The sequence below is a fragment of the Peromyscus californicus genome, unplaced genomic scaffold (assembly GCF_007827085.1).
Source record: "Peromyscus californicus insignis strain IS unplaced genomic scaffold, ASM782708v3 Scaffold_9__1_contigs__length_137607984, whole genome shotgun sequence".
Taxonomy (NCBI): Eukaryota; Metazoa; Chordata; class Mammalia; order Rodentia; family Cricetidae; genus Peromyscus; species Peromyscus californicus.
The window spans coordinates 130,331,129-130,357,515 of record NW_026294617.1 but is presented as its reverse complement, the minus strand read 5'-3'; the positions used below and the strand labels follow the sequence as shown (position 1 = coordinate 130,357,515).

At 42.9% G+C, this 26,387-nt stretch overlaps 1 protein-coding gene across 1 annotated transcript in view; it reads right to left on the bottom strand.

Moving 5' to 3' along the window:
* Positions 1-18,433, bottom strand: part of Pigk (phosphatidylinositol glycan anchor biosynthesis class K) — an 82,534-nt gene extending 64,101 nt beyond the window's left edge. The window contains exons 1-3 of the mRNA XM_052730207.1: positions 18,302-18,433; positions 16,331-16,384; positions 10,737-10,828 (exon numbers count right to left, since the gene is read on the bottom strand). Coding sequence (XP_052586167.1) covers positions 10,737-10,828; positions 16,331-16,384; positions 18,302-18,418 — 263 coding nt within the window. The 5' untranslated portion in view covers positions 18,419-18,433. The remainder of the gene's footprint in view (positions 1-10,736; positions 10,829-16,330; positions 16,385-18,301) is intronic.
* Positions 18,434-26,387: the final 7,954 nt, after the last annotated feature.

Genomic DNA, 26,387 nt, shown 5'->3' with positions numbered 1-26,387 from the left:
CTGCTGGTCAATGTAACAATACATGTCAAGTAGGAGAAAATTCAGCAGGAACAATACAGAATAGGAACCAACAGAGACTAATTCCAATTAAATGTTAACTCAACAAAACATTTTTAAGTGATATAACTGTATTCACAGACATGAATGTAACATAACTATCCCACAGTATTTATCCCAGCACTGATACAAAATTTTATCCTAATTATCAATTTTGGATTCCCCATTTTAATAAGAGTATAGAAAGGTTGGATTACATGTGGCATAAAAATGGAACTAAGATTATACAATTAACTACTGTACATTATTTTCAGGCAGTAAAAGAGAAAACTGATTTAAGTTGAGAAACAAATATTATCTTGGATCATCTAATAAGATCCTGAACAGTGAATGTAATAAACCAAATTAAAAATAAAAGAGACAGTAGAGTTGTGGGTGAAGAGCTGGACAAGTCTCCTGATTGCACTGCTTAGAAAACACTAATTAGGTCAGGCACTTAGACACACTTAGAGCCTGGCCACAGTAAAGCACAGTAAATAAGATAGTCACCACTGGGGTCTTTTCATATACAGAGCTATCCCTGGGACTTGAAGGACTTTCCTGAGTAAGTACAGTTACTACACAGAAGTCTTGATCAGTCGATCAAAGCAGTATTTTGAATATCTTTACTTAGCATAATAACAAGCAGAGGAATATAGACAGAATTAGCTGAAATATGTATTTTTTAAAATGAGGTTGAACTTTTTTCTTCTGAAAAGAAACTTCAAGAACATATTAGTGAGTCGTCCCTTAAAGATCTTATTTCCTCTGCTTCTACACTTCAGAAACACACTGAGGTTATCTGGGTGTGCAGAGCACACCAGCAAGCCTAGAATAGGAATGCAGGGGCAGGGGAATTTCAAGTTCACAGTGAATTAAGTTAGATTCATATGGAGTTTTCCAGAGTAATACAGCTGAACTCCCTGACCTAAAGTCTTGGTCATAGATACAATTTAAATGGGAGTTAATGGATTAGCACAAGAATTTAACATCAGGGTGTCTAAATGATTTGATATTTTCTCATTCATACTCAGACAAATTCTTAGAAACTATTAACATAAAATTTTGTGAAATATCTTTCTTTACTCTGAGGAGATCAAATTACATACATACATGTTAATCTCACTATCCTCTCAATGCTCCAAAGTGTCAGATATAACATGCCAGAAAAAGAACATCCCATCAATTCTCCAGGAAAAATCTCCCGAAATTTCTTAGAAATAATTAGTACAACTTTCTATAGTGACATGTCAAGGTAGTCTGACTTATTCTGAGGTCATTCCCATGACTTCCATCCAAAGGCCTAGGTCCTTCGAAGGGACTGTAATTTACTTCCCCACCTCCTCTCCTCCACCCATGCCCACTGTGGCTGCGGAAATCACACAGACTGCACTGTCATTAGCAAAGGCTCTGAACACAGGACCACCAGTAGTTGCTGACAGCAGGACACACGTGTGCCTGTGTGAATGAGCCAGTGAGAACGCACTCACGGGTTAGTGTGAGTGAGAGAGTGTGCACGAGAGAGAGGGAAGGGATGGAGTGGAAGAAGAGGAAAAATTAAAGAATCTTCCAGAACTATTCTCCTTGGTCCTTCTCCTGAAGAGGAGACGGACGGCTCAGGGATGAGGTATTAATGCTCACACTGGCTATGCAGAATGTTCACTTTCACTTAAACCATTAATGGCCCATGGATGGAGCTGACATCCTATGTAACAATTCCTTAGATGTAAGCTTTCTGGGTTCTTAAAAAGAAGAAACAAAATTCAGAAATTATGACCCTAAGAAGCTCAAAGACACTGTCTTTCCTCTCAATGTTTACCATTTCTATATCTCAGTCTAATTACAGTCACATAATTAAGTATATATCTTTACCATGAAGAAAGTACCTTGCCTTTAACAGATTTCCAGAGCAATAACCAGAAAGTGAGCACAAGCCAAGCTCTGGTTTTTCTTCTTCACCACACATCAGAGAATCAGGAAAGCCATTCATGGGGAAAGGAAAAACATAAAAATGTGAAACAACTTAGTGGAAATCAAGATCAAGGCATGTGGGGGTGCAGCCATAGGGTGCTTACTGAGTGTGGGGTGCAGCCACAGGGTGCTTACTCAGCATGGGGAGTGTGCAGCCACTAGGTGTTTACTGAGTATGGGGAGTGCAGCCACAGGGTGCTTACTCAGCATGGGGGAGGTGTGCAGTCACAGGTGCTTCCTGAGCATGGGGAGTGTGCAGCCACAGGGTACTTACTGAGTATGGGGGTGAAGCCACAGGGTGCTTACTGAGTATGGGGGTGCAGCCACAAGGTGCCTACTGAGTATGGGGGTACAGCCACAGGGTGCCTACTGAGCATGGGGGTGCAGCCACAGGGTGCCTACTGAGCATGGGGGTGCAGCCACAAGGTGCCTACTGAGCATGGGGGTGCAGCCACAGGGTGCCTACTGAACATGGGGGTGCAGCCACAAGGTGCCTACTGAGCATGGGGGTGCAGCCACAGGGTGCCTACTGAGCATGGGGGTGCAGCCACAGGGTGCTTACTGAGCATGGGGGTGCAGCCACAGGGTGCTTACTGAGCATGGGGGTACAGCTGCAGGGTGCTTACTGAGTATGGGGGTGCAGCCACAGGGTGCTTACTGAGCATGGGGGTGCAGCCACAGGGTGCTTACTGAGCATGTGAGAGGCCCTGTGTTTGACCTCTGGCACCAGAGAGGAAAAGTACACAAAGAATAAAGTCTTGCAGGGATTTGAACTCAGAGTCGTTTTTATATCAACACAAGTTGGTGGAACATCACAGACTCCACTTGGGGGCTGACGTGACTTGGTTACTCCATATTTTCTCTGCCGCCTACACAGACGTACTCCTGTCAGATCTGGAAGTAGGCAACAGGCATCACTGAAAACAGCACAGCTTAAACCTTCCACCTTTTCATGACCTTTCTTTCAACATCAAGACTCCAAAAGTAATAATATAACTAAATTACTCAGTGCCAAGTCTGTTAATGCTGGAGAAATGCAATCATATTAGAAAACATGATGGGCTGATCCAAGAAACTTCAAAGAAAAAAACAGAACTGGGTTTTAGGCAACCAAAAATGCCCACCCCATCTATATCCATGAGGAACTAAGACAGAAAGAGAAGATCTTGCCCAAGATGGAAGAAGACTAAACATGACCCTCAGGTCATTTCCAGGTTCGCCGAAGCCTGATGATATTGTCAGAAGAAAGAAACATAAGAAATACTTCTTTAGAGCAGACACAGCAAGGAATTACCTTAAGTGACAGGTGGAATCCTGCTGAGGACTGTTGGGTCTCCTCGGTCCAGCCTGATTTCTCACTGCTGATTGCGCACCACAGTGAGAAAGGAGGAGTGAAGAGCTATGAACCACTTGCTCATATCCTTGGCTCACACATTCATTGCACTGTTTCTTTGCTGGTTTTGTATCAACTGGAGAAAAGTCATCACCCTTGCTCATCACTCTCCAGTCTGGCCTAACTCACTAGCAGAGCAACAACTGAAACAAGTCACTGGACACTAGGGTCTAAACCCCAACCACCTGCTAACTGCCTCGCTGCTGAGCCATATCGCCCTTAGCTTTACACAGCTGCTAACTGCCTCACTGCTGAGCCATATCACCCTTAGCTTTACACAGCTGGAAACTCTGAGCTTAAATTTATTTTTTTAAATCATTAAATAAACATTTTATAAGGCTACTTAATAGGACCATTAAAATGCTCTGAAAATCAAGTTAAAACACGGATTACCTACGTTACCAGCAGGTAATAGCAGGAGAGTACCAGAGTGAAAACAAAAACAATTTGCTGAGTTGTTCTCATGAAATAAGCAGCCAACCATGCAGGAAGTTTATTACAGAGCGAAGCTCCTAAGACTGGCAGCCACAGTTTTCGTGGTTATTGGGTTATTGCTCAGGACATTAAATCAAGTCTGTGCAAACACGAACTTCATAAGCCCTCCCAGCATCTACCTGTAGCATTAATTAATCGCGTTCACTTAGCCTTCATCTTTACTGCTTCATCTATCGGGACAATGAATTGGGCAACAGGGTATATTAAAACACTTGGCTCAGCCCCTACTACCAGCACCGCCACATGCAGTCTGCTGTCCTGAAAAATCACTTTCCCTCTCAAGGACACATGTTCTCAAAATAAAAGCACTTCAAACTGGACTATAAATTCTGAGGGCTTCAAAGACAATTTTTACTCCAAAGTTTCAATTTTGGAAATTCTTAAGATTTTCTTCTTCTTTTTTTTTTAACTTATAGGTATAAAGATTTTTTTTAATTTAAATTTTCTTTCATTTTACATACCAACCCCAGTTCCCCCTCCCTCCCCTTCTCCTGCCCCCTACACCTCTCCCCCATCCCACTCCCATCCACTCCTCAGAGGGGAGAAGGCCTCCCCTGGGTAGTCAACAAAGTCTAGCATACCAACTTAAGGCAGGGCCTAGCCCCTCCCCCCTGCATCAAGGCTGAGTAAGGTATCCCACCATAGGGAATGGGCTCCAAAAAGCCAGTTCATGTACCTGGGATAAGTCCTGGTCCCACTGTCAGGGGCCTCACAAACAGATCAAGCCACACAACTGTCACCCACATTCAAAGGGCCTAGTTCAGTCCCATGCAGGCTCCCCAGCTGTCAGTCCAGAGTCCATGAGCTATCACTAGCTTGGGTCAGCTGTCTCTGTAGATTTCTCCATCATGATCTTGACCAGCCCCCCACCCTTGGTCACATAATCCTTCCTCCCTCTCTTCAACTGAACTCCAGGAGCTCAGCCCAGTGCTTGGCTGTGGATCTCTGCATCTGCTTCCATCAGTTACTGAATGAAGGCTTTATGATAACAGTTAGGGTATTCACCAATCTGATTACAGGGGAAGGCCAGTTCAAGCACCCTCTCCACTGTTGCTAGGAGTCTTAGCTGGGGTCATCTTTGTGGGTTCCTGGAAATTTCCCTAGCACCAGGTTTCTCCCTTACCCATAATGGCTCCCTCTATCAAGATATCTCTTTCATTGCTCTCCCTCTCCATCCCTCCCCCAACTCAGTCATCTCGATCCCTCCTGTTCCCTCCCCAGGTACAAAGATGTTTAAGGAAGAAGCTGTGTATAGTTCTGAGAAATTAATTTATCATCAAATCATTAAAGTTTAGCAAGTTGCTAGAACAAGACACAAAAGCCAAACTGCACACACGGCAATCAAAGTCAGAAAAGCATGTTTGGAGAAAGGTATTGTTCATAATATGAACAAGAAAGGAAGATAACTAAGATAGTTAAAGTATTGTATCAAAGATGCTTAAGAGAAAATAACTGAAAATTTTGAGACATAATTAAATTAATGCTACAAGTTATTAAGTGGAGATAAGTCTGTTCATACATGGAAGGGTCCAACACTCAGAAATTCCTCTGCTAATTAATCTACCAGTTCACTACAAGGTATGTTTTATGTGCTACTGAATAAATATAGCGCAAAGCCCTCTGTCAAGGACAGATGGAAGACATCGAGAAGCTGACAGAACAAGGTCAGGCTAATTCTTGATTTACATTTCTCTCTTTATGTGGCACCACACACTGCAGAAACTCATAGTGGGTGAATATGCAGATAATCAGTGAATATGGGGTGCTCACCCCTAAACAGGACATCTTTATCACCCCCTTTGTCTTAGTTTCTTTTTGTTGCAGTGATAAAACACTGAAAAAAACCAGCTTGGGGAGGAGAGGGTTTATTTGGCTGACAACTCCCAGTCCACCACGAGGGAGCCGAGGCAGGGACGAGGATGGAATCTGGAGGCAGAACTGAGCTATAGAGAATTCTCCTTACAGGCTTGTTCCCCATGGCTTGTTCAGTCTGCTTTCTTATACAACCTAGAACCTCCCCCAGATAGTACCACCCATAGTGACCTAGGCCCTCCCACATCAATTACTAATAAAGAAAATATAACATCCTACACACGTGTCTACGGGCAATCTGATTAAGGCATTTTCTCAATTGAAGTTCTCCTTCCCAGATGACTCTTGATAAAAATCCTAACCAGACCACCTTTCAAGATTCAGACTCAGGGAACATTATCACAGAAGAGGGGACAAAAAATGTAAGAGCCACATGTGAGGAGGAACACTATGAACTGCTGTCTTCTGGGTCACAGAAGCTGTGGTTACTTGCATATAATCTGAGTCTGTCAGTATCCTGTCATGGTTGGGGAAAGGGCTCATGCAGCCCACTCTTCCCTGGGGAACTACTGGCTATGAATGTTTGCTGAGGGAAGAAGAGACATTCTACTAAATGGTACAGCCACTGGTGAGTTGCTGATCCATCCTTTGGTGTAGAACCCTCCACCCTTGCTCTCGCAAGCCACTTTAATCAAACTCAATGTGTCACAAAAAAAGACAGTAGATGGGGGGGCGGGGCTACTGAGGAAGAAAGGGTTCAGTGGGAGGGGAAGAGAAATAATATCTGATACAGGGTTGAACAGGATCAAAATACATTGTGTGTGTGTGTGTGTGTGTGTGTGTGTGTGTGTGTGTGTGTGTGTGTGAAGAGAGAGAAAAAGAGAGTGAGGGGTTGAGAGAGAGAGAGAGAGAGAAAGAGAGAGAGAGAGAGAGAGAGAGAGAGAGCGAGCTGCCCATTATTTAGGCCAACACCCAAAAAATAATTATTTGAATAGTTATGCTTCCCTTAGAAAATAAGTTAGTGTAGGAGGACTGGGGGATACAGCTCAGTGATGTAGCATTTGCCTAGCAGGCCATGGGTATCATCCCCACTACCACACACAGAAAAAACCATGTGAAGGACAAGGTCCACCAATAGATGATCCTAAAGAACAAAGGCAAGGAAATCATGTTACCAGACAGGAAGAGAGTGGCCGTAATGAACACTGTGGTACTGGTGAAGGAATAAGCACCCCAATATATGTCAATCTAGATACAAATCAAGACAGAATGTTCCCTTTTGCTCTACAAAACCCTTCAAGGTCTTCTGAGGCTTGCAAACTGATCCTTTTTATTTTCTAAACACAACAATATGAAGGTAGTGGCTACAATGTCCCTGTTACCTGGGTCACTATTCTCCTTAAAGCACATTCCATTTCCTATGCTCCTCCCAAGATCTTACACACTGCTCCACCAGGAATATCACATAAAGTGTGAGACAGATCAGCTGCCGACGTGGGAATGGAAGGGCAGATTGTTCAGAATGTAGAAGTGTCTATATTCAAATATCATTATTTACATGTTTAAGGGCGACATGAGGAAACTGTTGGAAAGTAGCAGGAGACAAGAGAAAGAACATTCACAGGCATGAGCTAATTATCGTGATCATAACTATGGCAGCGTATTAGAAACTGTTTACAAAACATATTTATATAGTTCCATTCCTTTTGTTCATTACAAATAATGCAAAATTATAAACTGATGATTTTCTGCATAATAAAAGCATAAACTAATCATGGAGCAAAAATTTAATGCTATAAACATAGTGACTAATTTTTTATAAACTAATTAGAATGGCTTTAACATATCAGTCGATTATCAAAAATCAGAGTGACCTTCTTATATAGAATACTCTACACAAAGGGGAAAAAACTATATAAATAGGGAAGCCAACACAGGGCATTCGCTAGGATAAATGGTCAAAATTAGAAATAAACAACCAAATATGAGGCCAGAAAAAGCAAAACAAGTTAACAAATTGAACCCAGTAGGTCAGAGTTAACAAAGCAACAGTTGAAGCTAGAACTGTCCAGGTTTGTTAGACAGACAGATCCACCACAGTGCTCGTGGGAGGGCAATGACGAAAGCAGTGTCTGAGGAAGCTAGCTAACAGCTGTGTGTAGGATGAGCTGGAAAGGGAAGAGATGAGAGGCAGGAACAAACAAAAGCTACCACAGTACAGAGGCACGTGAAGCCTGAGTAGGAAATACTCAAGAGTAGCTCAAATTTCAGAACACACACTGAAGTATCCTGCAGACGGGACCCAGGTCTGCACAGGAAACCCACTGATGCTTCGTAGACACCTGTGTTTCACCTGCAGTCTATCACATGAGGTCAAGTGCGGAAGTTTCCTCTGGAAATATGTGAAAGTGTCCGATTTGGGGAGACTTCAGGTTTGGGGGTTAGAGCAACAGGCACTGCATCTACAGAGTCTGCTGAGACACTGCAGCAGGAAGGCATAGGCAGGAGAGAGAGACAAACCAGACTGCAGCAGCCTTTCGTAAAGAGAAAAGGAGAAACCAGAGAGGCATTCCTTAGGGTTATACTTCATACTGCTCCCATGACCACCTAGTTACTGTCTTCAATACAAGGACATACCTTTTAGGATTTAATTAGGTATTTAAATCATATGCATAATTATACCAATCTCTACAGAGTACTGTACAATAAAGCGAGATAATGTATATTAAAAGAATTCTAACTATAAATGCTGTAACTATAAAGGAACATTTACCATACTAAGCTAAAGACAAAACCATCTTTTTGTTGAATTCTCTTTGTTAAATAAATAAACAGTATGAAACCAAAATTGTCTGAATCCCCGAATTCTTGTCTAGAACAAAGGCTGCATAAATAGAGCTACAAACAAGCATCTGAAACAGAAATAACTTCAAAAGAAATCCTTTAGAAACTCAAGGACAAACTTGCCAAACTCAGTACACAGATTAATACATGCTATTGCTATCTTCTGTTTCTACAAGAGCCCTCCAAATCTTACTCAAACCATAGCAACATGTCCTAACGATGGACTCATACAACATGATTGTGTATTTCCAAAGTAAAAGCTACTGTGAAACCATGCACAGTGAGTCTCTGGGCACAGGGGGAATCCATGCACAGTGAGTCTCTGGACAGAGGGAATCCATGCACAGTGAGTCTCAGGACAGAGAGGGAATCCATGCACAGTGAGTCTCAGGACAGAGAGGGAATCCATGCACAGTGAGTCTCAGGACAGAGGGAATCCATGCACAGTGAGTCTCAGGACAGAGGGAATCCATGCACAGTGAGTCTCTGGACAGAGGGGGAATCCATGCACAGTGAGTCTCTGGACAGAGGGGGAATCCATGCACTGTGAGTCTCAGGACAGAGGGGGAATCCATGCACAGTGAGTCTCAGGACAGAGGGGGAATCCATGCACAGTGAGTCTCAGGACAGAGGGAGAATCCATGCACAGTGAGTCTCAGGACAGAGGGGGAAACCATGCACAGTGAGTCTCTGGGCAGAGGGAAACCATATACAGTGAGTCTCTGGGCAGAGAGAGAAAAGTTACAAACCAAATGACTACCCGAGAAGGACCCATTGACAGAAAAAAAGAATTACACCTGCACACTTACATAAGTTAAGCTTCTTTCCAGACTTAATTTAAAAATAGTAGTATCATCTGGTTGCTGTGACTTCTAGATGGAATACAGGTATTGAGTTGTGCTTTTGTGGTTCTCCAGACTAAAATGATGTTTACACAGAGCACAGCAGCTTTGTCCCCCAAGCCATGTATTGTGTCCTTTACACCTCTACAGCGCTTTAGTCTATCCCTCTCTGTTGTCTGAATCCCGCATTGGTCCCATGATATTAGCACTATGTCATAAGCGAGGAAAACTCTACGTAGTCTGGTGAAGTTACACACAGAATTACCACAAAAGCCAGGCTTCAAACTCCTGTCTCACTACAAAGCTCATCACATGCTCCCCTCCCTCGAGGGCACTGAATGAATCAGCCTTAAAATGAGACAACTGTATCTTCTGTGGTCACTCCTTTGGTATCAGTGAAGCCAAACTAACCATGATAAAGCAAAGTCCATGGTCTGGGTAGAGGTGCCTGCCTCCCTACGAGTAGGAAATGTCCCACTTTAGGGATATTCAGCAAAAGCAGAGCCCATTTTCCCACAGAGAAAACAGTGCCACACACTCATTTTGACAGTCACCTTGCAGCTTGCACACAGACAGTAAATCTAAGCTCTACTACCAACATGGCATTCCCCAAAACAGCACAAAACGGAGAATGCCAAGGTTGGGTCTGGGCAGCAGGAGGCAGTAGCAACAAGAAGTACCCACAGACATCCCCGCCATTGTGCACAACAGAGCCCAGTATCAGCAATTTACAGCATGGCATCTGTCACCAGACTAGTTTCATGTCATAGTTTTTAGTTTCCTTTTCTACTATCTGGTTTTTCTTGTTCCTGATTAGCTAAGGCTACAGCCTTCCCAAGAATCTGGTGAATAAATCAATAAGCTTTTGCTGGGAGGTGGCGCATGCCTTTAATCCTAGCACTCAAGAGGCAGAGGCAGACAGATCTCTGTGAGTTTGAGGCCAGCCTGGTTTACAGGACAAATTCCAGGACAGCCAAGGCTACATAGAAAAACTCTGTCTCAAAAAACCAAACCAAAACAAAAATCAATAAGCTTTCAATCAGTCCTTTTTCTGATTTCAGGTTAAAATAGTAGCCTACCCCCCAAAAAAATAAAATGAACAAAACAAAACAAACAAACAAAAACTCAGGAAAGCATTTAACAACACTAAATAACCATACTTATCAAATCCTATTACCTTAGTATTTCATAGCTCTCATATGTTCTTTGCCATGATGGTCCTAAGTTAACATCTACTCTACACTTGACAGTATGGCCAACAACAACAAAAACTGAAATCAGGTTTCTTTACCTGAGAGTTGTGCTCCCTGGGTTTCAAGTTAAACTTAGTGGAGATGGCTTACCTGTCAGGAATGCCTAGCCTCTTGACGCTTCTATAAACAGAAAGGGTATTTGCAACATGTCGGTAATTAAACCAGAATCGGGATGTGCACACCTAGAATTAAACCAAAAACATGATTACATGGTTGTATGAGTCAAACTGTGGATTACAGGATTATTTCCCTTGAAGTCTATATAGAAATGCCTGAAGAAAGCATTTCAGCCAGGCTTAGAAACATCAAAGAACCTTCAACAAAACCAATGTCCCTTAAAGAAAGGCTTTTGTAACTGATATTAAATAAAAAGATCACCCAGCTGAAGAGAAAACAATCTGCACAGAATTTAACCAAATACCAAATAAACACAGTTCAACTCCATTTCTGTGCATCTGTAACATCCCTATTTCTAAAAGATTCAATTCTTTACAATCAGAGAAAATGCCTATAATCTCCTTACAAACTAGCTGCCCTCCAGGATGTAATATCTGTTTCTTAATTTAATTCTTTCATTCATTGTGGGAAGTGAGACAGACACAAAATAAAACTTACAAAATGGCTTCATAAACACATGAAAAGAGCTATGTTATAAAGCTACTAAACAAAAAACTACAAACGAGTCAACCAAATTTTTCACTTAAAATAAAGATCACTAGAAATATCAAGGGTACTAAAGGGGGTCTGGAGAGATGAGTCAGCTGTTAAGAGCACCTACTGTTCTTGCAGAGGACCCAAGTTCAGTTCCCATGACCCAGGGAAAGTAGTTCACAGTCACCTGTAACTTTTGATTCAGGAGAACCATTGCCCTCATCCGGCCCCCATGGGCAGTGCACTCATGTACAAAACCATACTCAGACACACACACACACACACACACACACACACACACACACAAAGAAAAAAATCATTTTTAAGTTACTAGGGAAATCTAACTATAGCGCAGAAGCTAAGTTTTGGAAATCTAGTTCCAAGGAGACACACAGAGAGATTAGGGTCAGTTAGTGTATCTCCCATGCACACTCCTGCCTCCTGCCACATGCCTGTGACCACAGCAGAAGTAACAAATCTGAAGGCAGTACAGGGGCTCTTGCCTCTACATAGCTGTTGTGGTTTCCTTAATACTTAGAGTGAATTTTCATCCTAGAATGCAACAAAAACAGACTGAAATTTCTGACCATATTAAAATATATAACTCAGTATGTCTGAAAATGTACATATTTACATACATTTTAAGTATGTATTCATGACTTTTCCAATAGAACATTGCCCAGCAAAAAAAAAGAAAGAAAAAAAGAAAACAAAATAAGATAGATAAAATCACTGACAAAAGCCAACTGTTTCCCTAACCTGAGTTTTTAAATTAAAAAAAATGTATAAAACAGTTTTCAAGAAATTAACCACAATGAAGGCCAAGATTTCTACTCCACTTTATGCATAACTAAAGGCCACTTGTGTCAGCTCTTTATTTAATAAATGTAAGAAACTGCCCTCACCTTCAATAGCATATTATTAGAGAATAGAAAATTAACAGGGAATATAAAGAACATTAACAGGAAAAAAATAGAGACAAGGAAATACCAATTTCATATAAATTATTAAGTATTCACTGAATAGAGTGCATGAGGACATGCACTAAAGGGGCGTCTGTATAAACCATTTGTTTATTATGAAATATCTACTGGAGTACATGAGGACATGCGCTAAAGGGGCGTCTGTATAAACCATTTGTTTATTATGAAATATCTACTGGAGTACATGAGGACATGCGCTAAAGGGGCGTCTGTATAAACCGTTTGTTTATTATTAAGTATCTACTGGAGTACATGAGGACATGCGCTAAAGGGGTGTCTGTATAAACCGTTTGTTTTTCAAGAGAGGAAGTGGAATACAACATGATTGCACCTCCTAGGAACTTCTAAAAGGGCACAAAGGAACTACACAGACACTATGGGACAACGGTGACAGAGGGAAGGTGCCACTTCAGTTTGGATCCTTCAGCACTGTTTTCCCTTCCTGTGAGGAGGAAATGCCTTCACTGTTCGTCTGTTTTATCAAAAGGGGGCAAAAATGTTTACATCAAACAGATCAGAGCCAAAATAGCATCCCACTTTCCTCCTCTGTCTGGTAGGAAGTTTTACTTATCTCTCATCCTCTACTCAAGACTAAAAGCAAATTAACTCAAACTGGGAAACAAACATGGACTTCGGAAAAAAACGAGTAACAGCACTAACATGATGTACTTCTTGTACTTGGGGGGGGCGGTTCGTGGAGAGGTAGATATGGAGTAGGTGGATGTGGCCTGTAGATGTCACATGCCAGAGTCAATTTCAGGTGTCACATTCCATCATTCTCTGCCTTACGTTTTGAGATAGGGCCTCTCACTGTATCTGGAGTTGGCTATGGCTGGTCAGGGAGTTTCAAGAACATACTAGTCTCCACCCAGCGCCCAGTGCCCAGCGCCCAGTGCCCTCCCTGCCCTGCCCAGTTCTTGTGTGGATCTGGGAATCTGACCACTTTACTAACTGAGCCATCTCCCCTGCCCTCTACCTGGTACTCTCAATGGGGCCTGGGCAAATTTTATAATTTTTCATTTAGAAAGTACAATTTAGTGAGGTCTCACTAGTGTAGCAGAATTTCTCTGTCACCCTGATTGTCATCTGGAACCCAAGTCACTGAGACTTGAATGTGTGTGTAGCCTAAGCTAAGAGCTCTAAGTTCTAAGGGAGCTGTGTGCCAGTCGAGGGTCTGTCCACACACTGGTAGCTACCCAGTCCTCATCGAAGAACTCTCCTCAGGGATTACTACAGGAAGAGCCCGCACTCTCCCGTCCAGTAGTCTCTTCGTTTCTACCAGGTGTGTCACAGCTGGGGTCTCTGTGACTGTCGTTTCTGCAGTCACAGAAAACCTCTCTTCTGTCTTCAACATCTTTTTGTTCAGTCCCTCCATAGGCTCCTGATGGGAATCATACTCAGGGTTATCCCATGCTATCCTTTTCTACATGATCAAACTAAAACTGCATTTACACAAACATTCACCACAAGTGCACTTTATTTCTAGTGACCTGTAGATAACCCCATGCTTTTAGGAAATAGCCCTGAGCAAGCTCCCTGGGAAGCCGTGGGGAAGCCATTAATCTTCTCTTCATGTTATACGTTGGATGTATTTCTCCAGCTCCACTACACTACAGTCCCACTATATTCCACAAGTCCTGGTGCCAAGTGCCCTTCCTCTTCGGCATGAATTGATGGTGGTGACACAGTCTCTGCTTCTTTCTTGGCCCTTCCTCTTCGGCATGAGTTGATGGTGTTGACACAGTCTCTGCTTCTTTCTTGGCCCTTCCTCTTCAGCATGAGTAGATGGTGTTGACACAGTCTCTGCTTCTTTCTTGGCCCTTCCTGTCCTTCAGCATGAGTTGATGGTGGTGACACAGTCTCTGCTTCTTTCTTGGCCCTTCCTCTTCAGCATGAGTTGATGGTGTTGACACAGTCTCTGCTTCGTTCTTGGCCCTTCCTGTCCTTCAGCATGAGTTGATGGTGGTGACACAGTCTCTGCTTCGTTCTTGGCCCTTCCTGTCCTTCAGCATGAGTTGATGGTGGTGACACAGTCTCTGCTTCGTTCTTGGCCCTTCCTGTCCTTCAGCATGAGTTGATGGTGTTGACACAGTCTCTGCTTCGTTCTTGGCCCTTCCTGTCCTCGTCCCCCCCTTACCTTTCTCTTAGTTGTCCCTTGCTAGCATTGAAAAATGATCCCCAGACTTCATGTATTCAAAATTTAGCCCCCATTTTCACATACTGATGAGATTTGGAGGTGGGACCTCTGGGCAGTAAGGAAGACTAGCGAAGGTCATCAGGTCGGGGCCCCATGACAGCATTAGTGGCTTTGTAAGAACAAGATCCGGCCTGCCAACTGCCTGCCTCACCAGGTGATGCCCTTGGCTAGATAAAGGTGTGGTGAGAAGGCCACCGCAGATGCAGAGAGGCTGGCACCAGGTGCATGGACTTTCCAGCCTCCAGAGATCAGAGCTAAACAAACCTGTGTTTTTTCTATGCACTTAGCCTCAGATTTTCTTCACAGCAACAGAAATTCTGCAGCGTCAACAACCTCTGCCTTTTGTTGAAGCATTTGGTCTTTCTCCTAGTCATCTGCCGTTAAATGAAACTCTGGAAGTAAAAATTATCAGTGCACAGAAAAAAGTAATGTGTTTTCTATTTAGGGAATGAAGAGCACAAACTCATAAATCCATATATATTAAAGATATTAATTCACACTATGCAGGGGATGGAAGGTAATGAAAAACCAGGCCAGGAAGCAAACCTTGTCCAGAAATGAAACTATGCAAATTCATATATTAATTTCCAGCCCAGCAATCAAATAGAAAAAAGCTAATGAAATACGAGTTGAGTTCAGAAAGAGAAGCCCAGCCTTCCTGGAAAGCAACCATATCACAACTTCAAACTCCGAAGTTGAGATTTATCCTCCTGAGGAAAACACAGTCAAGCTCACAAACATGCGTGTTTAAGAACACTAAGGCGGATGTGGTGGTGTACACTTGTAATCCCAGCTTTGGAAAAGCTGAGGCAGGACTGATATACATTTGGGGCCAGCCTGGGCTACAGAGTGAGATCTTCAATCTCAAAAACAAACAAACATCCAACATAACTCTTCACAAAATAATAAAAACTTAGTATCTCACATCCACAAACTGAAGGAGATATTGAAACACAGAAAACATTACAGCATTTGGAAAAGATAAAAAACCTATATAGCCACCAAGAAGGAAAGAGCCTGTATGACAAGGCAATGTAGAAGAACAAACTAAGGATAGCCCCAGTTACAGAAACAATAATAGACAAATACAGAAAAATATATCTCTATGCTGCATATTTCTCTTTTCTCCATGAAGAGAAAGGGGTATCAGTCAATAGGGATTCTGGAATATGGGGCATGAAAACATTCCCTCCCTGTCAGCCGAGGTAAAATTCACACATGTATTTAGTCTGTCTCCTTTTCTTCTTTTACATCTTTCTGTATGATTTGAATTTTCTAAGTATCATTTTTGCACACATAAAATCAAGTATAAATCAGCCTAAGGAAAGTATTAACTAGTACTACAGAGAAATTTAATTATTCATTTCAAGCATTAAAATAATTCTATGTTTTGTGTTTCTTTCAACAACAGCACCTCAAATGCAGTCTTTACTTACAAATCACCACTTATAAGAAAAATTAAAAGTAAGAAATATTAGTGACTGTTGTCAACTTTAAAAAAAAAGTCAAAAAAAGAAAAAGAATTGCTGACTTACATATGGTAGTACACAACTGTAAACCCAGCACTCAGGAAGCGAGGCATGGGAACCAGGAGTTCAAGGCCAGCCTGAGATACACAGTGAGTTTGAAGCCAGCCTGGGTTGCATAAGACCCCATCTCAAAGAGAGACAAGGTGGGGTGGGAGAGAACAGAGAATGGGAAAGGGAGGAAGAGGGAGATTGGGGAGGATATTCTTTTTCTATCAAAATTTTTATTTTAAAAGATAAATTTATTTTCAAAAATTTAATTCACAAAAGTTTTGAGATATATATCTAATATGAGCAGCAAGATGTATCTTTAAAGAGCATACTTACCAAAACAGCCCAGTTGTTTGTATGGCCACTTCTAAAGAACTGTTCTGCTTGATCCTACAGGCCAGATAAAGGCAAAATGATTCACATATACACACATTTTAAAAAACATGCAATTCCCCAGAATAAAGAGTGATGATAAACAGTATCTAGGATTCATGGGCGTTTTTATTATAATCTTCAGATTTATGTGTATGTGTGCTTTGCCTGTATGTATGTGCACTAAGTGCATGCCTAGTGTCCACAAAGGTCAGGAGATGGCATCGGACTGGTGTAATAGTTGGCTTTGAACCACCACGCAGGAACTGGAAACCGAACCTGGGTCCTCTGGAAAAGCTTCCAGTGCTTTTAATCACTAAGCCGTCTCTCTAGCCACTCATGGACTTCAACTGTAATAGCAGTCACGATCAGTTTATGAAGATACTGTATTTGACCTTACGAACAAAATAACCAAACATAAACTAGGAACTACTTTAAGATGGCTCAGCAGGTAAAGGCGCGTGCGGCCAAGTCTGAGGACCGAGATTCAACCCCCAGACTCACGTGGCAGAGAACTGACTCTATATGTTGTCTTCTGACCTCCACAAGCATCCCATAGCACAGACACACCCACACAGATAAACAAACACAAATTAATTAACTAATGTTAACTAATGTTAATTCATGTAGTTTCTAAAAGATACTGTTTCAGCGCAAAAAGCCCTAGTTTAAGATACTGGAAAAAAAGCCCTAACCTAGAAATCTGGAGATCAAAGCTTCAGTCTTGCTTGAGACACTAATTAAACAAAGTCACATTTTACTCTTTCTGAATGGGATTTGTCTGTTTAAAACATTTAAGTTATCATTAACTGTGGTTAAAACCACAGCCTCACACCACCACTTTCTTTACCATGACTTATTTTCACCATTGTGCTTCTCATCTTCTTGGGAACCAATAACTTATTGTGTACATTACAATCCCCTCTTCCAGCAGAATCTAAGTTCTAATGGGATAGGGCCTTTCATCAAGTAGATGCACAATTGTAATCCAAATTAGGAATATAGTGTACTTTGATTAAATATTTTTGAATAAATGAATATATGGTCCACATGACTTTATGCCAGTGACGAAAGCTAGAGTATCTCACAGGAAACTGAAGCCTCATGATGAGTTCATAATAAAAAAGAATCATATGCAAAACCTGTAACTAAATCATTAAATTTCAAAATTCAGGTTATATTCTGATAATCCCTCTATTACCATAGTCTCTCTGTGCAATGAGAACAGAGGGTGAAATGGTTATGCCCAGGACCTCTCAACATTTCGTTCCACTTTGAGGATAGCTTTGATCCTAAGTATGAGACACCACATCATCTCCCTACTTCCTCAACCAAAACAGAGTCAGCACCCTTGAGCTTCTGCCGTCCTCCTTACCACAGCTTGGAGAACAAACTAAGAACCGGAATAACTCCGGGCCCAGTTAGGGAACAGCTGCAATCTAGGTGAGAGATAAAACTTCTCCCCGGGCTCCCGGGCCAGCAGGACAAGCAGGTCTGAAAATAATGCTAGAAATCCAAATCACTTCGTTGGAGGGTCACTGGTCACAACATCAGAAAGGAGTCAGACGTCCTGGGGCCTCAGGAAAGGGAGGGCGGGGCCGGGGACACAGCTCCATAACCGAGGCGGTCCTAAGGAAGCAGCCTGTGAGCGGAGCGGAGGATCGGGTCCTCCCCGTCACAGAGGGCAGGCCGCGCCACAGGACATCTCACACGGCAGGACCGCGCCACTGAGACCCGTCACAGAGGGCAGGCCGCGCCACAGGACATCTCACACGGCTGGACCGGGCCACTGCCCCGTCCGTCCTCGGGGGCTGCGCACAGCCGGGGAGGCGCTGCGGGCGGCTTCCCTCCGCGGCTGTGCTCCCCTCATCTGAGCGCTCACAGCCACCACACACGGTCCTCCCGGGGCTCACTGCTCAACAGTCCGATGCCTACCTCGACGTGACTAGCGGCGGAGCTGCCGAGAGACAAGAGCGCCACGGCGGCCAGGGTAGCCACCGGCAGGCCGAGGAGACAGGGGGCCGCCATGTTTGCCGGCTTCTCACGCCCCATCCTTGCGGAGGGGCGGGGCGAGTGCCGTAAAGCAGCGCGCTGCCGTGCGTGCCTGGGTTGGTTTTGTTGTTTTTTGTTTTGTTTGTTTTGTTTTGTTGTGTTGTTTTGGTAGTAGTCTTTTTTTTCGTTTGTTTTTGGTTTTGGTTTTTTGTTTGTTTGTTTTGTTTTTGATTTTTTGCGAGGAAACATGCACCTTCCTCCCTTCTGGTTCCAGAAACGCTGGGACAATCTAACTGATGAGTGTTTACTTAGCTGTGTTTCTAGGATTGTTTTGTAAAGTAAGACACAATATTTGAGGAGAAAGTTCTTTAAAGTTAAGACGAGAAACTGAATCCACAAAATTTGCTATTTCCCTTTTGTATGGTGTTGTCAACTCTTTATAATATGAAACAAGCTTTTTATCAAAGGATGATAAAGTGATCGCTGGGATTTGTTGACTGCCAACCTAGCAGGGAAAAAACAAAAAACTGTGGTTTCAGTGGGAGATGCTGCTTCAAGAGATCCCAGCAGAAAGAGGTAGATGACACCTAGCATCCGCCTCTACCTTCCGTAAGTGGGCCCATGCAACACACACACATACAGATGAGGCAAAATACAGTATCTCTGGTCATTCTGTTCTCTATAAAAACACGTATCTTAAGGTTAGTACTGTGCTATTTTAATTATTCTTGCTTTGAATATTATCTTGTTTTTTTGAGACAGGGTCTCATGTAGCCCTGCCTGACCTAAAACTAGCTGTATAGAGCTAGACTAGGTTTGAACTCACAGAGCTAAGTATTTTAGTATCCTCTTTGTTTCACACACACACAAAAGCTTTTACTTTTAGATTTAGTTATGTGTATGAATGTTTTGCCTACAATGAGCGTGCAGTGCCTGCAGAGGTCAGAAGTGGACATCAGATCTTCTGGGACTAGAGTTACAGATGATTGTGAGCCACCACGTGGGTACTAGAAACTAAATCTCCCGTCCTTTGCAGGAGTATCCAACACTTTTAACCACTGAACCATCTCTTCACTCCTCACAGAAACTTTTGTAATCAATGCTTTTCCCATCGAATTTTGTAACTTATCCCAGGCTATCAGAAAAGAAATGCTAACTGTGGCTTTACTGTTGTCATTTAAAAAAAAAAAAAATCCATTAATTACGTGGAGAAAAAAAAGACATCTTTTAAAATATATTTCCATATGAAACTGTCTTATTTATTTGTATTTTCTAATCAGTGATTAAAAATTTAATAGTCACAAAACTATCAGAAAAATTTAAGCTATAATTAGGTGTCTTTAACATCTATTAAAATCCTTATTAGAGCTCAGTTTTCATTATGTAAGAAATACATATGCACACCTATAATAGTTATTATGCATTCAGATGTACAGGTTCTCTTTTGTGTCCCACTAGTCTTACATTATTTTTGTTTAAGTTTAATTTATTTATTATATATACAGTATTCTGCCTGCATGTATGCCAGCATGCCAGAAGAGGGCACCAGATCTCATTACAGATGGTTGTGAGCCACCATGTGGTTGCTGGGAATTGAACTCAGGACCTCTGGAAGAGTAGCCAGTGCTCTTAACCTCAGAGCTATCTCTCCAGCCCCTCTTTCATTATTTTAATAATAAAGATTGCCTCATTATCTTGACAATAAAGGTTATTAAAACTTTCACTTGTTTATATTTTTTATTAAGAAAATTTTTCCATTCATTTTACACACCATTCAAAGATCCCCCTCTTCCCTCCTCCCGTCCTCCCAGCCCCCACTCCCTGCACAAAAAGACAAGGCCTCTTCCCATGAGGAGGAACATCCAGTAGAAGCAAGTCCAAGCCCCTCCCCCTGCCTCAAGGCTACACAAAGTGTCCCATCATAGGTAGTGGGCTCCAAAAAGCTGGCTCATACACCAGGGATGAATTCTGATCCTACCACCAGGGGGCCCTCCAAGCAGATCAGGCTTCACAACTGTCTTGCCATGCAGAGGGCCTAGTCCAGTCCTATGCAAGCTCCACAGCCATTGATCCAACTTTCATGAGTTCCCACTAGTTTGGTTTGGTTGTCTCTGCAGGTTTCCCCATCATGATCCTGATGCACTTGCTCATAGAATGCCTCTTCTCCCTCTTTGGACTCCTGTAGCTCTGCCTGGTGTTTGACTGTGGATCTCTGCATCTGCTCCCATCAGTCACTGGAGAAAAGCTCTGTGATGACAGTTAGGGTAGTCACCAATCTGATCACTGGGGTAAGCCAGTTCAGTTCAGGCACCCTCTCCACTATTTCTAGTAGTCCATGTTGGGGTCATTCCTGGGGATTCCTGGGATCTTCCCTAGCACACAGTTTCTCTCTATCCCCATGATGTCTCCCTCTATCATGGTATCTGTTTCACTGCTTTCCCACTCCATCTCAGAGTCATTTTGATTTGCATTTCCCTGATGACTAAGGATGTTGAGCAATTCCTTAGATGTCTTTTGGCCATTTGAGATTTTTCCTTTCAGAATTCTCTATTTAGCTCTGTAGCCCATTTTTTAATTGGATTATTTGGTATTTTGATGTCTAGTTTCTTGAGTTCTTTATATATTCTGGAGATCAGCCCTCTGTCAGATGTGGGGTTGGTGAAGATCTTTTCCCATCCTGTAGGCTGTCGTTTTGTCTTATTTGCTGTATCCTTTGCCTTACAGAAGCTTCTCAGTTTCAAGAGGTCTCATTTATTAATTGTTGCTCTCAGTGTCTGTGCTACTGGTGTTATATTTAGGAAGTTGTCTCCTGTCACTTGTTTTTACTTTTCTAGTCTTAATAAAAATCCATGAATTGCCTTTTGACTCTACAGTATGTTTTCTTCCATTTCTTTTTCATGTTTTATGTTGTGACTCAATATTAATTAGTGATATTAGTAGGAAGCAGCAGTTACTATTTTGTTTTTGTTTGAAAATTAGTGGGTTTATCACTACACTTTTTATTTTAATTTTTTTTTATTAATTTATTTTGCAAAACAATTCAGTTCTACATATCAGCCACGGATTCCCTTGTTCTCCCCCCCTCCCGTCCCCCTCACCTACCCCCCAACCCCCCCCCCATTCCCATCTCCTCCAGGGCAAAGCCTTCCCCACAGACTGAGGTCAACCTGGTAGACTCAGTCCAGGTAGGTCTAGTCCCCTCCTCCCAGGCCGAGCCAAACAATCCTGCATAGGCCCCAGGTTTCAAACAGCCAACTCATGCAATGAGCACAAGATCTGGTCCCACTGCCTGGGTGCCTCCCAAACAGATCAAGCCAATCAACTGTCTCATCCGTTCAGAGGGCCTGATCCAGTGGGGACCCCTCAGCCATTGGTTCATAGTTCATGTGTTTCCATTCATTTGGCTATTTGTCCCTGTGCTTTATCCAACCTTGGTCTCAACAATTCTCGCTCATATAAACCCTCCTCATTCTCGCTAATTGGACTCCCAGAGATCCACCCGGGGCCTAGTCATGGATCTCTGCATCCAGATTCCTCAGTAGTTGGATGAGGTTTCTAGCACAACAATTAGGGTGTTTGTTTTTTTTATTTTACATATCAACCACAGATCCCCCTCTCATTCCTCCTCCCACTCCCCCCACTCCTGCTTAACCCTCTCCCACCCCACTCACTCCCATCCCCTCCTCCAAAAGGGTAAGTTCTCCCTTGGGGGGACAGCAAAGCCTGGCACATTCAGTTGAGGCAAGACCAAGCCCCTCCCCTATGCCTCAAAGGTTAGCAAGGTGTCTGACCATAGGTAAGGGGATCCAGAAATCTGGCTCATGCACCAGGGATAGATGCTGATCCCACTGCCAGGGGCCCCTTAAACAGACCCAGATACAAAAAGAAGAAGAAGGAGGAGGAGGAGGAGGAGGAGAAGGAGAAGAAGGAGAAGAAAAGAAGAAGGAGGAGGAGGAAGAGAAGGAAGTCTCCATTTTTCTTTGTTTTTTTCATCAAACCTCTGCTTTCCAAGTACAGGCTATACCTCTCTTACTTAGGCATCAAGACTGTGGTAGTTTGAACGTAGTTGGCTCCCCATAAGCTCATAGGCAGTGGCACTATTAGGAGGTGTAGTTTGGTTGGAGTAGGCTTTAGTTCCCACTGCAGTGGCCAGCCTGCCTCCACCACTGAAGTGGTTACATCATCACCTGTCCCCAGATGCCTTCCCACCTTCAGCTATGTGACACGCACACCCCTTAAAAGTGTCTGTGTGACACGGTCCTCTCTTCCTTCTCTTGCTCTTGTTCTACTCTTGCCTGTTTTATCTGTCTGTCTATCGTCTGTCCATCTTCTTCTCTCACGTACCCACTCCTAGATGGCCTTTCAGTCTTTCACTCCCCCTCCCCACCCTGCCCTGCTCCCCCAATAAACCTCTTACACTGTCTGATGCACGTGGCATGTTCTCTTAGGGGCATACCTTAGCAGGACCCACTGGAGGTACCCCTTTTGCTGTGTTTTTATCCTTTCAGTAAGTATTGCCTTGGAGGAAGTGTGCCACTGTGAGGGTGGGCATATATGCTCAAGCCACACCCAGTGTCTGAGAACACTTCCTGTTGCCTGTGGATCAAAGATGTAGAACTCTTAGCTTCCTCTCTAGCACCTTGTCTGCCTGCATGCTGCCATGTTCCACCATGATGATAAAGGACTGAACCTCTAAACTGTAAGCCACCCAATTAAATGTTTTCCTTTATAAGAGTTGCCATGGTCATGGTGTTTCTCCACAGCAATAGAAACCCTAACTAAGGCAGAAGTTGGTACCAGGGACTGGGGTATTGCTGTGATAGGCCAGACCATGTTTTTCTTTGAAGGAATATGGACCTTGGGACTGTGGATTAGAAAAGCAGTTGAATGATTTAAGTGCTGCTAAATGGGCCAGACTGGTAGGAGCATGGAAGGCAGTGGTGCTGATGTGATTTGATGAACCATAGGTCCTGGCTCAAGAGGTTTTGGAGGAGAAGAATTTTATTATGTTGCCTAGAGATGGTTCTTGTGATATTTTGGTGAGGAATGTGGCTTCTTTTTGCCCTTGTCCCAAGAGCCTGCCTGAGGCTAAAGTGAAGAGATTTGGATTAATTATATTGGCAGAGGAAATCTCAAAATAGCCTAATATAGACTCTGTCATGTGGTTATTAGTGTTCACTCTTATATGCAGATTTATAGTGAAAAGGAGCAAGCTGAGCAAGAAAAAAATTTTAAAAAATGTGAAATTTGAGAAGAGAAGCACCAGGAAGGGGGATAGAGATAAGTCCTGTGTTCAAGGAGATAAAAAAAGATTAAGAAATGGGATAAAGGGAGTGGTGATCTCAGGGCAAGACCCCGCCTAGCTAAATTTCCAACTTGTGGAAAGGAATGAAAGAAAAACTTAGAGCTGGGTGGGGTGGTGCACACATTTAATCCCAGCCCTCAAAAGGCAGAGGCTGATGGATCTCTGAGTTGGAGGCCAGCCAGGTCTACAGATCCAGTTTCTGGACAGCCAAGCTTAGACAGTGAAGGAAACCATAAAAAAAAACAGAAAGTTGGTGAAGATGTAATTGAATGAGGGAACCATGTTCCAGCCCCAGTAAGCAGCAGAACTTGGCAGCTTTGACCAGGTGGTTCTCGAGTTAAGGAAAGAAGAAAGGGACTATGGAATTTGCCTCCACAACTAAGGAAAGCCATTGTGACCAGGCATGTGGCAGGGATGTCCCTGAATGGAGGCTCAGAGAGGCCATTGAGTGAAGCTGAGAAGTTGCAGCCTGGATTGCCTTGGAGACTCCAAGATGTTGGAGATGCCAGAGTCACAGGATACCAGCCAAGGAGAGCTGCTAACAGGGAGTGGAATTAGCCCAAGAGAAAGAAGTGTGTTGCAGTCAACAAAGCTGAAAAGAGTGGGAGATCTGAAGAGCATTTTTACATGGAGATGCAGAGTTTGGAGTTTTCCAGCTGGTTTTCAGTCTTGCTTTGGTCCAATATTTCCTGACTATGCTCCCTTTCCTAAGTTTTGGAATAGTAATGTATATCCTGTGTCATTATATGTTGGAAGTATGTGATCTGTTGTTGCTGGATCCTAACGGCTTCCTCAGTAGAGGAAGTGAGAAGGTGTAGCATCAATGGCACAGACACCAGAAATCAGGTGAAGGCAAACAGCAGACTTGTTTATTCAATAATGGGGAAGGCCTTATATACCCTCCTCCCAGCACCTAGACTGTGTCCCAATCTGGTAACATTGTGTGGTTGTCCCTCATTGGCTGGACGTGGTCAGGAACCCTGACAGCAATTTGGTGGCATTGCATGGTTGCCCCTCATGAGCTCGGGACAATCAGGAACTCTGATATCGCCTGTTGCTAAGCCCTCAGGCAGACTCCAGGTTGGCTCATAAGGAAATACATTATATGCATGCCTTGACAACTGGTTTGAGCTAATTTCCTCAATCATATGAGCCTGTCCTACTACAATCTGTTCTTTTTTTTTAATACTTTGACTTTACAGGTGATTGCAGTTAAGGGATCACATGAATCTCAGAAGAGACTTTAACTTTGGATTTAAAACATTAATGAGACTATGATGAACTATGGGGACTTTGGAAGTTGGCCTAAATGAATTTTGAATTATGATATTGTTACAAGCTTATGGGGGCCAGGGAATTGAATGTAGTAGTTTGAATGTAATTGGTGCTGTAAGCTCATAGGGAATGGTGCTATTAGGAAGTATGGCTTTGTTGGAGTAGTGATAGACTTGTTGGAGGAAGTCTGTCACTATGGGGTGGGCTTTGAGGTCTCATATATGCTACATCGGGTGTCTCAGACAACTTCCTGTGGGTCAAAATGTAGAACTCTCAGCTTCTTATTCAGCACCATGTCTGCCTGTGTGCTGCCATGCTCCCTGCTATAATAACAATGAACTAAACCTCTGAACTATGAGCCACCCAATTAAATGTTTTTCTTTATAAGAGTTGCCATGGTCATGGTGTCTCTTTACAGCAATAGAATCCCTAATTAAGACAAAAACTGTGACGGTGGGGTTGGGGAGATGGCTCAGTTGGTAAGAGCACTTGCTGTGTAAGCACAAGGACCTAAGTTGAGACCCCAGCACCCAGGTAAAAAGCTGTACCTGTAACCCCAGCACAGGGTAAGAAATGGGGAGTGAAAAGGATCTCAGGGCCTCATTGGCCACTGACCTAGCCCAAAACAGTGAGTTCCAAATTCAATGGGAGACCTTGTCCCAAGGGGATGAGGTGGAAAGTGGTATAAGACCTGTAATGTCCTCCTCTGGCCTCCACAGTGTGCACACACCTGTACATGCACATACAAATACACATGCATGCACATACTTACACCAGGTAGGTAGGTAGGTAGATACAGGTAGGTAAGTAGGTAGATAGATAGATAGATAGATAGATAGATAGATAGATAGATAGACAAGACAGATATGTATGACTATATGTGTGTATATAATGGATGTGGCTGCAATATTCTTTCTATCAAAATATATTTAATGGGCATCAGCTATGTACCATACATTGTGCCTGACATGGGCAACACAAGAAAGAACATAAACTGAGCAGGTTCCTGACCTTACAACCTAGAGGAGCTGATGACAGAAGCATTTAACTGAGTATAAAAGACTGACGGGCATTTCTAGAGGAAGATCTAGCCACTTAAGAAAGCCAGAGTATGTTTCCCAGTGAAAAAGAATCAAGCGATTAATGTGTTAATGTAGCAAATCTGTGAACAGAAAGTGTCAGAACAAGTACAACGACCAGTGTGCACACGCCACAGTAGAAAGGAGTTTAGCTTAACAGAGGACTACTGGAGTGGCATCAGACTTCAAGTCCAGAGAACAGAACACAGGCTGTTACTAAGGAGGCTGTGTCCCCTGTCCTCAGGACTTTGAGGGTCCAAGGATGAGTTTTGATGTGTATCCTGTGAGCCTGGAAACCTTCAGAATGGGGGTGATCATACCAGTTCCAATAAGAAGAATGGTTACAAATAGAGCATTTGGAATACTGTTG